Source organism: Phyllostomus hastatus, unplaced genomic scaffold (genome assembly GCF_019186645.2).
Source record: "Phyllostomus hastatus isolate PE091 unplaced genomic scaffold, TTU_PhHast_1.1 phas_scaffold_216, whole genome shotgun sequence".
Lineage (NCBI taxonomy): Eukaryota > Metazoa > Chordata > Mammalia > Chiroptera > Phyllostomidae > Phyllostomus > Phyllostomus hastatus.
The window spans coordinates 4,387,042-4,401,732 of NW_025334018.1; the positions used below are offsets into that span (position 1 = coordinate 4,387,042).

At 41.4% G+C, this 14,691-nt stretch overlaps 1 protein-coding gene and 1 non-coding gene across 2 annotated transcripts in view; both read left to right on the plus strand.

Annotated features, from left to right (window-relative positions):
* The window catches only part of NUP210L (nucleoporin 210 like), a 100,408-nt gene that overhangs the window by 63,291 nt on the left and 22,426 nt on the right, over positions 1–14,691 (plus strand). The window contains exons 22-31 of the mRNA XM_045816946.1: positions 161–288; positions 1,225–1,357; positions 2,105–2,167; positions 2,704–2,883; positions 3,234–3,314; positions 3,404–3,535; positions 8,639–8,797; positions 9,713–9,804; positions 11,168–11,342; positions 13,384–13,559. Of these exons, the coding sequence (XP_045672902.1) occupies positions 161–288; positions 1,225–1,357; positions 2,105–2,167; positions 2,704–2,883; positions 3,234–3,314; positions 3,404–3,535; positions 8,639–8,797; positions 9,713–9,804; positions 11,168–11,342; positions 13,384–13,559 (1,319 nt within the window). The remainder of the gene's footprint in view (positions 1–160; positions 289–1,224; positions 1,358–2,104; positions 2,168–2,703; positions 2,884–3,233; positions 3,315–3,403; positions 3,536–8,638; positions 8,798–9,712; positions 9,805–11,167; positions 11,343–13,383; positions 13,560–14,691) is intronic.
* LOC123804879 lies at positions 9,980–10,042 on the plus strand. The gene has a single exon (XR_006783229.1). It is a non-coding gene; the product is annotated as a U7 small nuclear RNA (small nuclear RNA).

Consider the following 14,691-nt stretch of genomic DNA (forward strand, 5'->3'; position numbering starts at 1 on the left):
TGTTTCTCTTCCTCTCTTTCTCCCTTCATTCCCCTCTCTAAAAATAAATAAATAAAATATTTTAAAAGAAAGTTTACCACCCTCTAAGAGCTAGGCTGTCCTTGGTGAATGAGACACCTCCACTAAAATGACCTTTTTTTTTTTTAAAAAAAACTACTAGGTTGAAATAGGTAAAACTGTGTTAGTAACTGTGAGAGTTCTTGGCTCTTCCAAATGCCCATTCCGAAATAAATACTTCAGAAACATGGAGCTCCAACTGCAGTTGGCATCTTCGATTGTCACCCTGACGTGAGTGCCATTTCAACACTTCCTTCTCCCTCGGCTTGATACCCTGAGAGTCTGCCTCCCAATACTGTACGTGGTCAGCTCTTCCTTGGATAATTTCAGATTTTCCTCTTTCCTTTTTTGTCACCATACCTTTCAGCCCTTACTCTTCTCCCATGTTCAGCTCTCTACAAAATACCCCTTCCAAATAATCAGATGTCTTGTTTTGGGCTAAAATCATGAGTCTCATTAATATTTCCATTTATGAAACTTCTCCTCGGATGATATCCTTTGTGGGTGCTTCCAGCTCAAGGACCTTCAAAAATCTATTTAGAAGCAGAGGTAGTGGTATTCCCCTCTGCAAAATGGGAATTACAGGAATTCTAAGGCAGTTTAATATTTGCAGTTTTGCCAGTCTGTATTTATATTGCCCTTATTTCTTTGGAGCCTTAGAACAAGTGTTTTGCCCTTCAGGACATTCCTGCCATTGTCATGAATTGTGTCTTCACTCTGGAAATTTATTTTCTGGAAGATCCTTCTAACCAGTGTTAAAATGAGCAGAAAATGTTAAGCATCTTAGAAAGACATGTAACTGACCAGTTAAAATCAAATCTTTCTCACCCTGGCCAGTGTGGCTCAATTGGCTGGAACATCGTCCAATACACCAAAAGATTGGGGGTTCTGTTCCTGGTCAGGGCACATACACAGGTCATGGGTTCAGTCCCTGGTCAGGCCACATACCCAGGTCATGGGTTCAACCTCTGGTCAGGACACATATGGGAGGTGGCTGATCGGTGTCTCTCTCTCTCATTTCACTCTCTCCCACTTGGCTCTCACTCTCACTCTCGCTGTCTCCCTTCTTCCTCTCTAAAACCAATAAACCTATTTTTTTTTTATTTAAAAACAAACAGACAAGGAAACCCAAACCTTTCTTATCTGAAAATACATGCATCTTTGCAGGCTAACGGAGGAACAGGACAAATACTCTGAAAACTATGTCCTTCAAGCTGTCACTGTTGGGCAAACCACACTTGTGGCTATTGCTAGGGACAGGATGGGGCAAAAGTTCACATCGGCCCCTCGGCAAATTGAAGTAAGAAAATGATCTCATCCCAAATTGTACTTCATCTTATTTAGCATTATTTACATTTTTCTGTTTAGTTTGTACAAGTTGAAAATCATTTGACTGAAAAAAATGATACTTGTCTAACTTTTGCAACAATATGTGATTTGTTTTGGGGGGTTTTTTCCTGTGTAAAAAAAATACACTTCTTGTAGAAATTGGAAAGCACAAAAATATAATGATGCAGAATGAAAATCACCTATAATTCCACTACTTAGAGTCAATCATTTGTAAGATTTCAGTGTATTTCTTCACTTTTTCCCTATACTTTTTGTAACATGGATGAATCATACTGCTTTTTTTCATCTTAATCTTCTATCAGAAGTATTTTCTTATGTGCTTAAAAGCTCATTTTTAACCACGTGTTGATAATTGTTGAAGCTGGGTAATAGTTACCTGAAAATTCCTTATACTGTTCTCTCTACTTTTATATATATGTGAAAAAAAACATTAAAAAGGAAGATAATTGCAAACATAATTTTAATGGACACTTTTATTCCAGTGAGTGGATATGTAATGACTTATTTAAGCATTTTCACTCAAGTAATTTATAATGTTTGCTGTATAAATAAAAGTTGTATTTGTAAATAACACATGCCTTTGTATATCACTTTATTGTACATAATTAGGATTTTCCCTTAGAACAAGCTGCACAATCGTTTGTTGTGAAATTGACTCTAGTTAGTCACTGTAGTCCTTTTGTTTTTCTCCATCAAGGTGTTTCCTCCATTCAAACTTGTTCCAGAGAAAATGATGCTGATTCCAACTAACATGATGCAGGTGATCTTAAAGACAGAAAAATAAGATTTACCCTTTCTCCTCATCCCACCTCTTGCCACCCCAACACACACACACACACACACACACACACACACACCCCTCTTCCTGTTGGCATCCTCCTGTGTACTCCCAGTCAAATACAATAAGGTCTGATAAAGAACATTAGTACCGTATTTTGCTGTGCATAATGCACACCCACGTTTTGTGCGCATTATACATACTCATCATATTACCCATAGTATGTAAACATTATACCCATGTATAATGTGCATCCTTATTTTTCCTTCAAAAATGTGGGCCAAAAAAGTGTGCATTATACACGGCAAAATACGGTATTTTCCCAGTTCCATAGTGAACTACTTCTTAGAATCCCATGAATCATATGCAGCACTTCCATTTTTTCTGCATTTGAGTTGATGTGGGATACTAGGCAGTGGGAGAAGATGAGGAAGCCAAGTTGTTTGGACAAAATGTTCAGAACAGTGATGTGACTTTTCCCCATGCTTCGGGCATTCACTGGTGTGTTTACATTCCAGGTAATGTCTGAAGGTGGGCCCCAGCCCCAATCTATCATTCACTTCTCCATCAGTAATCAGACTGTGGCTGTTGTTAATAGGAGGGGGCAAGTTACAGGGAAGGTGGTTGGCACAGCTGTGGTCCATGGCACCATCCAGACAGTGAATGAAGATACTGGCAAAGTCATCGTGTTTTCCCAGGTATTGGTTCTTTGTTCTGCTCTGCTTCCACTTCATCTGGGAACCATACTGGGAGGTGGGGGAGGGAATAATGATGAGGAAAACCCTTTTAGTCCCCTCATCTGGCATGCTTTTAACCAGGCATGGGAAATATGGGATCTGTAGTGAAAAACCCACAGAGCACTTGGCATTGTTATAAGACATAATCCCTATCCTTGAGGAGTTGTTTAAAGAGCAAAAACATACTAAGTCATGTTTTGTTGTTGCTGAATGCCCAAATGACAACAAAGCAACTAGTTATCACAAGCATCTCTGTCCACCTCACAGACACTTTCTCTTAGCCTAACCCGGTTCTCCACCCTGTTGAGCAGGATGAAGTGCAGATTGAGGTCGTTCAGCTAAGGTCTGTTAGGATCCTTGCAGCTGCAACTCGACTCATCACAGCCACCGAGGTCAGTACAATGACTCTGTTCTGGGTTCATCATCTTGATAATGTCAATTGGGCAAGATAAATAGCACAAAATCACTTTTTTCTTTTCAGATGCCAGTTTATGTCATGGGAGTGAGCAGTACCCAGACCCCGTTCTCTTTCAGCAATGCCAACCCTGGGCTCACATTCCACTGGTCCATGAGCAAAAGGGAGGTACTGGATCTAGTACCCAGGCATGCAGAGGTATGAATTTATCTGTTGATTACATTATCTTAAGAGTCTTAAGTTTATTTCATTATCAGTTTTGGACTCACTTTCTAAACTACTATTATTTCTAAGTAATAATATTATTACTTGTCTCCTTTTCCTATTGTTCCATGAATGCTAGAAAATTGTAACTCTTGAAAAATCCAAATTTGAGTACTCCTATAATGTTATATGATTTTTAATATACTTTGCTAGAAAGAGCTCTTGAAAGCAATGATTTCCTTAATACTGTATTTGTTGTTGCATTTGTAAGCAGATGACTATGTTATATAAGTAACATATTATTAATATAAAGTATGAGAGGGGACCTCCAAAATACAGAATTTATTTATTTAAAAATTGTGCATTTATTCTTACATATTTAAACTTCAAAGTACTCTCCATTTGATACAATATGCCTATCAAGACATTTTTGCTATTGCTCAAAACAGGTTTTAAACTCACTGATTTTTTTTAAAGGTTTTATTTATTTATTTTTTAGAGAGGGAAGGGAGGAAGATAGAGAGAGAGAGAGAAACATCAATGTGCAGTTTCTGGGGGTTATGGCCTGCAACCCAGGCATGTACCCTGACTGGGAATCGAACCTGCGACACTTTGGTTTGCAGCCCATGCTCAATCCACTGAGCTACACCAGCCAGGGCCTAAATTCATTGATTTTGATGCCTTTAAGTGCTCTGCCATTTTTTGTTTCCCCTCTTCCACACTGGCAGAACGTTTCCCTCTGAGGGCTTTTTTCATCCACAAAAACAAAAATAGTTGCTCACGGCGAGATTGGGTGAATAGAGAGGATGGGGCATGGGGGTCATTGCTGTTTTTAGTCAAAAACTGCTGAATGCTCAGCACAGTGTGGGACGGTGTACTTGTTTCTTTATTTTATTTTTTTAATATATTTTATTGATTATGCTATTACAGTTGTCCCATTTTCCCCCCTTCACTCCCCTCTACCCTCTACACCCTCTCCCATGCATATCCCCCCCTTTAGTCATGTCCATGTGTCATACTTATAAGTTCTTTAGCTTCTACATTTCCCATACTATTCTTACCCTCCCCCTATCTATTTTCAACCTACAATCTATGCTACTTATTCTCTGTACCTTTTCCCCTTCTCTCCTCCTCCCACTCCCCTGTTGCTATCCCTCCATGTGATCTCCATTTCTGTGGTTCTGTTCCTGTTCTAGTTGTTTGCTTAGTTTCTTTTGGTTTTGCTTTAGGTGTGGTTGTTAATGATTGTTGAGTTTTCTGTCCTTTTACTATACATGTTTTTCCTGTATCTTCTTTTCTTAGATAAGTCCCTTTAACATTTCATAAAATAAGGGCTTGGCGATGATGAAGTCCTTTAACTTGACCTTATCTGAGAAGCACTTTATCTGCCTTTCCATTCTAAATGAGAGCTTTGCTGGATAGAGCAATCTGGGATGTAGGTCCTTGTCTTTCATGACTTGGAATACTTCTTTCCAGCCCCTTCTTGCCTGTAAGGTCTCTTTTGAGAAATCAGCTGACAGTCTGATGGGAACTCCTTTGTAGGTGACTGTCCCCTTATCTCTTGCTGCTTCTAGGATTCTCTCCTTCATTTTTACCTTGGCTAATGTAATTATGATGTGCCTTGGTGTGTTTCTTCTTGGGTCCCACTTCTTTGGGGCTCTCTGAGCTTCCTGGATTTCCTGGAAGTCTATTTCCTTTGTCAGAGTGGGGAAGTTCTCCTTTATTATTTGTTCAAATACATGCTTAATCTGTTGCTTTTCCTCTTCCCCTTCTGGTATCCCTATAATTCAGATGTTGGAATGTTTAAAGATGTCCTGGAGGTTCCTAAGCTTCTCGTTTTTTTGAATTCTTATTTCTCCATTCTTTCCTGTTTGGTTGTTTTTTTCTTCCTTCTGGTCCACTCCATTGACTTGAGTCCCAGTTTCCTTCCCATCACTATTGGTTCTCCATGCATCTTCCTTCATCTCTTTTATGGTAACCTGCATTTTTTCATGTAATTTGTGCCCAAAATCAACCAATTCTGTGAGCTTCCTGATCACCAGTGTTTTGAACTGTGCATCTGATAGATTGGCTATCTCTTGGTAGCTCAAAAGCATGAGTCCTGGGGCATTGATCTGTTCTTCTGTTTGAGACATGTCACTCTCTCTCTCTCTCTCTCTTTTTTTTTTTGGTCTGGTTGCTCCTGTTACGGTGAGGAGCGGAGCCTTAGGTGTTCACCAGGGCTGGGCACCCCAGTCGCTAGGTTGTGATGTTGTATGTGGGGGCGGGGGTGGGGGCAGGGGCGGGAGGGAACAATGGCAGTAGCTCTGTTCTCCTGGGACCTCAGTCCCTTTTCTGGGATCCTGGGTTGCTTGCTCTGCTGTGGTCCACAGTCGCCGCCTCACTGGGTCCACCAGCTGCCACTTGCACACTCAGGGCCCACCTGCCGCAATCCTGTGCACCCCAGATGCCCTACTCGCCCCCAGCTGCCCCATGTGCCCAGTCCTCCCCGTTCTCCGCGCGCCTCAACCGGCTGCTCCTCTCCGCCCCTCCCACCAATCTGGACGAACGGGTCTACTTCAACTTCTTGGCTGTCTGACTTCCATTCAGATAAATTCTCTGTCAGTTCTGGGTATTATTGTGCCTCTAAGTTGTTGTTGTTCTAATCTTGGTTGTGTGCGGAGGTACGGTGCGTCCACCTATGCCTCCATCTTGCCGGAAGTCCTGGGGATGGTGTGTTTGTAAATCACCCATCATGAAATGGGCAAACACAGTGAAAGGGTCTTAAAAAAAATGCACTAAAGCCGAACGCAGCCTCTCACAACAACGCCAGATGATGCACTGATACAGATGGGTTCCTAGAACACTCACCCAGCAGGAGAAGTCTGTACCACAAGGGGCCTGCTCTCCAGAAGATAATTCCATGTCGGGGGGTTCCCCTCTCACATGTATACATAGAGTGTAAATATTAACATAATCTTTTTAACATGTTCAGACACAATTATAGTAACAATCATGTTTGTGCTGCATTATGGGCAGCTGACATTAACAGTACAAAAAGTGGGTGCTGAGCACATTCCTGGGCATGTGCTACCCAGAGCTGAATTCCTACTGTAAGCATGTGGGGTGCAATGGGTGCCATGTGGCTGGTGTGGGCCACTAACTGGCAGCTGATTCTGGACGGAATGCCTCCTATCAATAACAAATGTAAGAAGGATGATTAATTAAACCCTCCTCCATGTTTCCCGTTGGTGGTGTCAGCTCCTTCTAATTCTGCATGCCCTGCATCTGGAATGGCTAAAGCCCTCAGGATGAGCATGGAGGAAATCCACAATGTGACCTAAGTCTCTATGTTTATGAAAATAGTTTTGATGTCTTAGTACACATATTGAAACCTTACTCTGAAACTTGAGAAAGAAAAGTGGATGCTACAGACAAACTTTACCTGGTTTACAACATTGTTACCTGATCGTCAGTTGGATAAAACCCACCCAAGGTGGTCTTGGGACAGTGACAGCCACCTACATCTGGGCTTTACCTCAGGAAGAAGGAACCTGGGTGGAGGTACCCAGCAGGTCACAATTCAGTGCCCATGAATACAAAGAATTAAAGTTAGACTTTGGGAGAGAATGGAACATTTACGGATGTTAGAATTAGGGTATTTTTGGAACCAACTAAAATGAAAAGAGCAGGGTATGGGAAAAGTAAAATATCTATCTGTAATCTTTCTAAAAATATGCTACGTCTATAATCTAGGGACATCCTGCCGCTTGGGTCTGTCTGTCATGGGCTGCCCAAAGACCTCAGTTGGAACTGAGGAAAGACTGAACTGTACTTAGTTTGTAAAGTTCTGCAGAGGGATTTGCCTTTTTTTCCTGAAGACCAAATAAAAATTGTGTAAAAGCAGGGGACAGCCTAGGCCTTAGCATTAGTTCTATACCTCCCTTTCTCCAATTTTCTTATCTAAAGCATCACTCTTTCCTCTAGGAGAAGAAATGACTAGAGCAATACAAAGATTTCTTTTGCTTCAGACCTGCATAGGCAAACTGTTTATGAAATAGGTGATAGCCCTGGCTGGTGTGGCTCAGTGGATTGAGTGCCAGCCTGCAAACCAAAGGGTCACCAGTTGGATTCCCAGTCAGGGCACAAGCCTGGGTTGCAGGCCACATCCCCAGTAGGGGGCACACAAGGGGCAACCACACATTGATGTTTCTCTCCCTCTCTTTCCCCTCTCTCTAAAAATAAAAAATATATTTAAAAAAAGAAATAGGCTATAGCAAGGTCTCCAATGCACCACAAGGTAGATTTCCTGAACTGTGGTGTGACCATTTAGAGATTCACTTGGATTAAACAACTATAAGCCTCATTTTTTAGCATAAGACTCTCTTCCAGGCAACTGATTGGAATCTACTGAGATTTTCTGCAAAGAAAATGGGAATTTTTATGTAGGGGAGAAGGGAAGAGTGATTTTGGAACTTAGGGCACTATGTGAGTCAAGAGAACTAAAGGAAGATCTTGAGGGCTCTGGGCAGATGAGTCACGGGAGATAGGATGGGAAATACATACGAAAAAGTGTGCATTCCAACATTTGTGTTAGTGGTAGCCCTCCCTTCTCTATCCCAGAAATCTGTCAAGATCTAGTCTAGAATATTTTTCAGTCTAGGCTAGAATGGTGAGTGAAGCAAGTGGGGAGATAGTCAGTTTTAGCGTAATCTTAAAGCAGAAGCTTCCCTCTCTTGTCTTCTTCCCTTCTTGGTACCACTGAATTCCAGGAGCGGATTGCCTCGCTTCTCTCTCATCTCAAGTTCTACTGTCTGAACCCATTTTACAACCCTCTTTCTCCATTTCCATTCTTTTCCTATCAATGAATTGATGTTGAGATAACTTAAGAATCTTACGGAGGCATGCTAGAATTAGCAGAGCGCTGCAAAGAGAGGTTTCTCTAGGGGTGACTATGTTGCTAAGAATATGAAAGGAAGTAATTATGAAAATAAGCCCTGGTACTCTAGTTCTTCTAGAGAGCTACTTCCAATGTACATTTTCCTTATCATTACAAAAAAGAGAGATGGACACAGTGTTTATTCATAAATTTTCTTAATCTATGTCTTCACTCTGTAGGTGTTTCTACAGCCCCCAGTAGAAAATAACTTTGCCATGGTTGTCCACACAAAAGCAGCTGGTCGGACCAGTATCAAAGTCACTGTCCGTGGTATGAACAGTTCTTCTGGGCAGTTTGAGGGGAATTTGTTGGAACTGTCTGATGAAGTTCAGATCCTGGTAAGGACCCAAACCTAAATCTCATTTTTGTATATCAAGGAGAAAAAGGTTATAATTGCTTGTCATCCAGGAAGAGCTTTGTCTGAATAGACATAGAGAAATTGCTAGAGATACCTAGAACGGGTTTATAGTTTCTAGATCTTTGTCATTTCTGCTAATTGCCTTCACATAGTATTGACATTAGAAACTATAGTGCATGCACTCCTCTAGTTTCCACATAAGGAGCACAGGATTTGAGCACCATGATAAGCAAAGAGATTAATTTGTGACATTCTGCCTAACATAGATATTATTATACAGTCCACTTAGTTATATTCGTAGGTAGAATGGAATCTAATCCTCACTTCCAGTAAGGTGTAGAGTATGAAAAGTTTCTACAGTGTTCTCAAGCTGAAAGTTAAGTAGCTCTACTGCTTTTAGAATTCAAAAGAAAAATTTATCATTTATGTGGGGCAAATAAAATTCTCTCCCTCTGAATAGGGGCTGATTTCTTCTGTGGTTTTTTTTTTCTCCTTTATTTTGGTTTTGGTGCTCTGACGCAGTGGGACATAGAGGAAAGAACACTTTACTAGATGGAAGGCCTGAATAGTGTCCCTTGTTAATTTAATATTATAGGATCTTTTTTCTCAAATCTTTTTTCAGGTTCTAGGAGCTAAAATTAGAAGTTTCAAAATTACTTTACACCTTACATCTAAGTAATGCAGAGGATGTGATATGTGTAACTTGAAGCAGGGCTAATATTAGGTTACATATTCTAGGATACCTAGAAAATGTTTTAAGTTCCTGACTAATTTTGGAAGGGAGTGTTGTGGAACATTAGGCTACACTGACGTTAGGCTTGTAGTTGTCCATATGTGAGTAAAGGTCATCATTTGTCTTTTCCAGAAATGAGGAAAAGTTATTTTCTCATTTTAGGTGTTCGAAAAACTCCATATTTTCTATCCAGAGTGCCAACCCAAGCACATTCTAATGCCCATGAACTCTCAACTCAAACTTCATACCAACAGGTAAGGATAATGGGGAAGAAGGCCAGGCCGGGTTCCAACTTCGCCCTCAGTAGAACATTGCACACGGAACGGACTATTGCCTTCCAGCTGGTTTTTCTTATCCACAAATAATTTTTTTGTTGGTTGAGGTAAAATTCACATAACATAAACTTCACCATTTTAAAGTGTACAATTCAAGCACTTACAGCTCTTTTTTAATTTGTCTAGTAGGTCTTCCAGTCTTTACTGGAAGACCCTCCACAAAAATAAAATAAAGTGGACAATTCAGTGGCAGTTAGTACATTCACAAAACTGTGCAACCATCACCTCTGCCTAGCTCCAAAACATTTTCATTACCACAAAATGGGACACCAAACCCATTAAGGAGTCACTCTCCAGCTCCCCTGGTCTCAACCCCTGGCAACTACTAATCAGCCACCTCTATGAATTTAACTGTTCTGTGTATTTCATACCAAAGGAATCATGCAATATGTGACTTTTTGTGTTGGCTGCTTTCAGTTAACATAATGTTTTCAGGGTTCTTCCATGTTATAGCATGTATCAGTACTTTATTACTTTTTATGAGTAAATAATATTCCATCGTATGGACAGAACATTTTGTTTATCCATTCATCCGTTGATGGACATTTTGGTTGTTTTCATGTTTTAACTATTGTGAAGAGTGCTGCTATGAACATTCATGTACAAGTATTTAAATACCTGTTTCAATTCTTTTGGCAAAATAATTTTAAAAAACATTTTATTTATTTTCAGAGAAAGGGGAAGGGAGGGAGAGAGGAAAAGAAACATCAATGTGTGGTTACTTCTTATGCACCCCCTACTGGGGACCTGGCCCACAACCTAGGCCGGTGCCCTGACTGGGAATTGAACCAGCAACCCTTTGGTTCACAGGTCAGCACTCAGTCGACTAAGCCACACCAGCCAGGTTGACCAGATAATTTTTAGTGATAAACGTATAATAGGATTTGATTTTTTTAAAAGATAAGCATAGGCCCTAGCCAAATAGCTCAGCTGGTTAGAGTGACGTCCCTGATAATCCAGGATTGTGGGTTCAATCCCTATTTAGGGCATATACGAGAATAAACTGGTAAGTGAATGACTGGGTGGAACAGTAGATTGATGTTTCTCTCTCTCCCCCCTTTTTCTCTCTCTCTGAAATCAATCAATTAAAAAAGTTGTTTTAAAAAAAGCTAAGCATAATCCACAGACAGACTTTCACCTGAGGAACAGATAAGCACACAATATGGAGAATGCCAAGCAGTTTCCTCAGGGAACAGCCTTTCACAGTGTTCCTGGCAATTTTTGCTCCTTCCTTTCTGGTCAGAGTTCCCAAGAGATACCACTTGCTCTGTTTGTTCCCTAGGGAAGGGGCTGCCTTTGTGAGTTCCCGTGTTCTCAAGTGTTTCCCTAATTCATCCGTCATTGAAGAAGACGGCGCAGGGCTCCTAAGAGCTGGTTCCATTGCAGGTACTGCTGTGTTGGAAGTCACTTCTGTAGAGCCTTTTGGAGTCAACCAAACAACCATAACTGCAGTTCAGGTGAGTTCAGGGACTTACTCAAAACAAACTAATAAATAAAAGGAATACTGTGGCCTTAAGAATCAGATTCCCTTTTTTAAGAACTAGAAGCTTCTCTGGAAGTCCAAAATGAACTATAAGAGGACAATATTGACATGATTCTAAACCATCAAATTAAAGTGTACTTTAGAGTTTGTGGGATTAACCTCAAGTTGGTATGACTGTCTTCTAACAACTTGGCCAAGAGGGTTGGTGTAGGAGAAATATGGAATTGTTGCCATTAAAATTTGGCAGTTTTCAGAAAAAAAAATTAGAATTAGCCCTGGCTGGTGTGGCTCAGTGGATTGAGTGATGGCTTGCCAACCAGGGGGTTGCCAGTTCAATTTCCGGTCAGGGCTCATACCTAGGTTGTAGGCCAGGTCCCCAGTGAGGGGCACATGAAAGGCAACCACATATTGATGTTTCTCTCCCTCTCTCCCTCCCTTCCCCCCTCTCTAAAAATGAATAAATAAAATCTTTTTTAAAAATTTAGAATTATAAGATTCCTCAGCCCTGCCTGGTATGGCTCAGTGGATTGAGTGCCAGCCTGTGAACCAAGGGGTCACCAGTTCAATTCCTAGTCAAGGCAGATGCCTGGGTTGTAGGCCAGGTCCCCACCCCAGTTGGGGGTGCATGAGAGGCAACTACACTTTGATGTTTCTCTCTCTTCCTCCCTCCCTCCCTCCCCCTCTCTCTGAAAATAAATAAATAAATAAATCTTTAAAAAAAAAAGAAGATGATTCCTCAGAGATAAGTTAGTCTAATATACACATCAGAACTGCCACCAAGAGCAGCAAGATGCTGCAGCACATCGACTACAGGATGAGGTGCATCCTGCAAGATGGTCCTATCTTCATTGGCACCTTCAAGGCTTTTGACAAGTATATGAATTTGACCCTGTGTGACTGTGATGAACTCAGGAAGATCAAGCCAAAGAACTCAAAACAAGCAGAAAGAAAAGTGAGTCCTTGGCCTTGTGCTGCTTTGAGGGGGAAACCTGGTTTCAGTGACAATAGAGAGACCTCCTCCCAAAGAGCTGCTGGGGGCCCAAGGATCAGCTGGGCTGCTGGCAGAGACTCCCAGCGGGTGTTCCCATGCCCCAGGCCCCTGCAGGACTTGCTGACCCGGTTTATGGGGCTGGTGGGCCATCCCAACAGGGCCTCCTCCCCCAGGAATGTGCTCAACCCAAGCCCTAGACTCATCTTGGCCGTCCTTAGCTCCCTGTCTGTTTCCTGAAAGACTGTATATAGTCCTTTTATTTCCATGTGGCCTGTGAAACAAATTTATAATAAACTCTTATGTTGGTCCTTTTATGTATATTATCTCTTCTAACCACTACAAAACCCCTATGAGTTAGGCATGATTATCCCTATTAAACTCACAAGAAATCTAAGATCTAGAATGACTAAATGAAGCTATGAAATGATGAAGCTAGGACTCAAAGCTGGACTTTTCTTACTGTTATCATAGCTTCTCTTACAGCATAAAAGCAATCTATAATATTTTCCTAAAGATTTTATTTATTTTCACAGAGAGGGTAGGGAGGGAAATATAGAGGAAGAGAAACTTTGATGTATGAAGGAAACATCAATTGGTTGCCTCTTGCACTCCCTGAACTGGGGACCTGGCCCACAGCCCAGGCATGTGCCCTGAACAGAACTGAACTGGAACCTTTCAGTTCACAGGCTGGGGCTGAATCCACTTAGCCACACCAGCCAGAGCTATAATATTCTTGATAAATGTTCAATTATTTAACAATATTGAGCACTCTGCACAAAATAGATGAATCGTAGTCTTTTCCTCAAAAAGCTCCAGCTTCTTTTCACATTCCCACAGCTTTAATAATTAAAAGTCATTTCCTGTAGTAATATATTTTTCACTCTGATTTAAGTCATCTCAAATCAAGAGCTATTTCCTATAAAAGAGAAACATTATTTTTATCATTGCCTATAACTCTCAGAGTATGGTCACAGCTCCTCTCCAGTGCATTCTTCTCTGTACCAGTAAGTTTTATCTCCCACAGGTGGCACCCGTGACATACCTGCGAGTGAGCAGCCAACCCAAGCTATACACAGCTCAAGGAAGGATGCTGTCAGCCTTCCCCCTGGGCATGTTTCTCACCTTTACTGTTCAGTTTTATAATAGCATCGGAGAGAAATTTCACACACACAATACCCAGCTTTATCTGGCTCTAAACAGGTATGGAAGTCAAAGGAATGGTGTTGACACTGTGGTAGAAATTCTTGCAGAGTAGGCTAGTATTATATAGCAGCCAATAAATTGCTCTCACATTCTGCACTTTGTTTGAATCTAATCTTTGTTTCTTTCTTTAAGATGGAAAAAGACCAGAGTGGTATTAGTTGTTCAATGAAGAAAAAGTTCAGGATATTCTGAATCTGGCAAGTTCTAGTTCACAGAAAGCTTCCATAGGTAGCTAATTGGAGTATTATAAACACTTGCTGGGACTTCCAGTCAAGTTGGAGGGGTAGGTAAACACACTGTGCCTCCTTGCACAACCAAAAGGACTACAACAACAAATTTAAAAACAAAAAATGACCAGAACTGACAGAAAATTGAACTGTATGGAAGTTCGACAACCAAGGAGTTAAAGAAGAAATATCCATCCAGACTGGTAGGAGGGGCAGAGAGGATTCATGGCAAGGCCTCAGCTGGCAAACCCAGCAAGGTGGTGGCTGGTGGAGTGGGTGGTCCCACATTCGTGTGCATTTAAACTGAAAAGAACAACTAGGGAGCAAGACAGACCACTCAACCCAGAGTTCCAGTGTGGGGGAATAAAGCCTCAAACCTCTGACTGAAAACACCTGTGGGGATTGAGGCAGCAGTGGGAGAGTGTCCCAGCCTCACAGGAGAGTTCACTGAAGAGACCCACAGGGTCCTAGAACATACACAAACTCACTCACCCAGGAATCAGCACCAGAAGGGCCCAATTTGCTTGTGGGTAGTGAGGCAAGTGACTGAAAACTATCAGAGAGTGGAGCAAGCGCCATTGTTCCCTCTTGGACCCCGCCCCCACATACAGTGTCACAACACAGCAAGGTGGGTTGACTTGCCCTAGTGAACATCTAAGGCCCCGCCCCTTATACGTAACAGGTGTGCGAAGACAAAAACAAATAGCCCAAATGAAAGATCACATCAAAGCTCTAGACAAAATACAACTAAGCGATGGATAGCCAACCTACCAGATGCACAGTTCAAAACACTGGTAATCAGTATGCTCACAGAATTGGTTGCATATGGTCACAAATTAGAGGGAAAAATAAAGACTATGCTAAGTGAAATAAAGGAAAATGTACAGGGAACCATCAGTGAT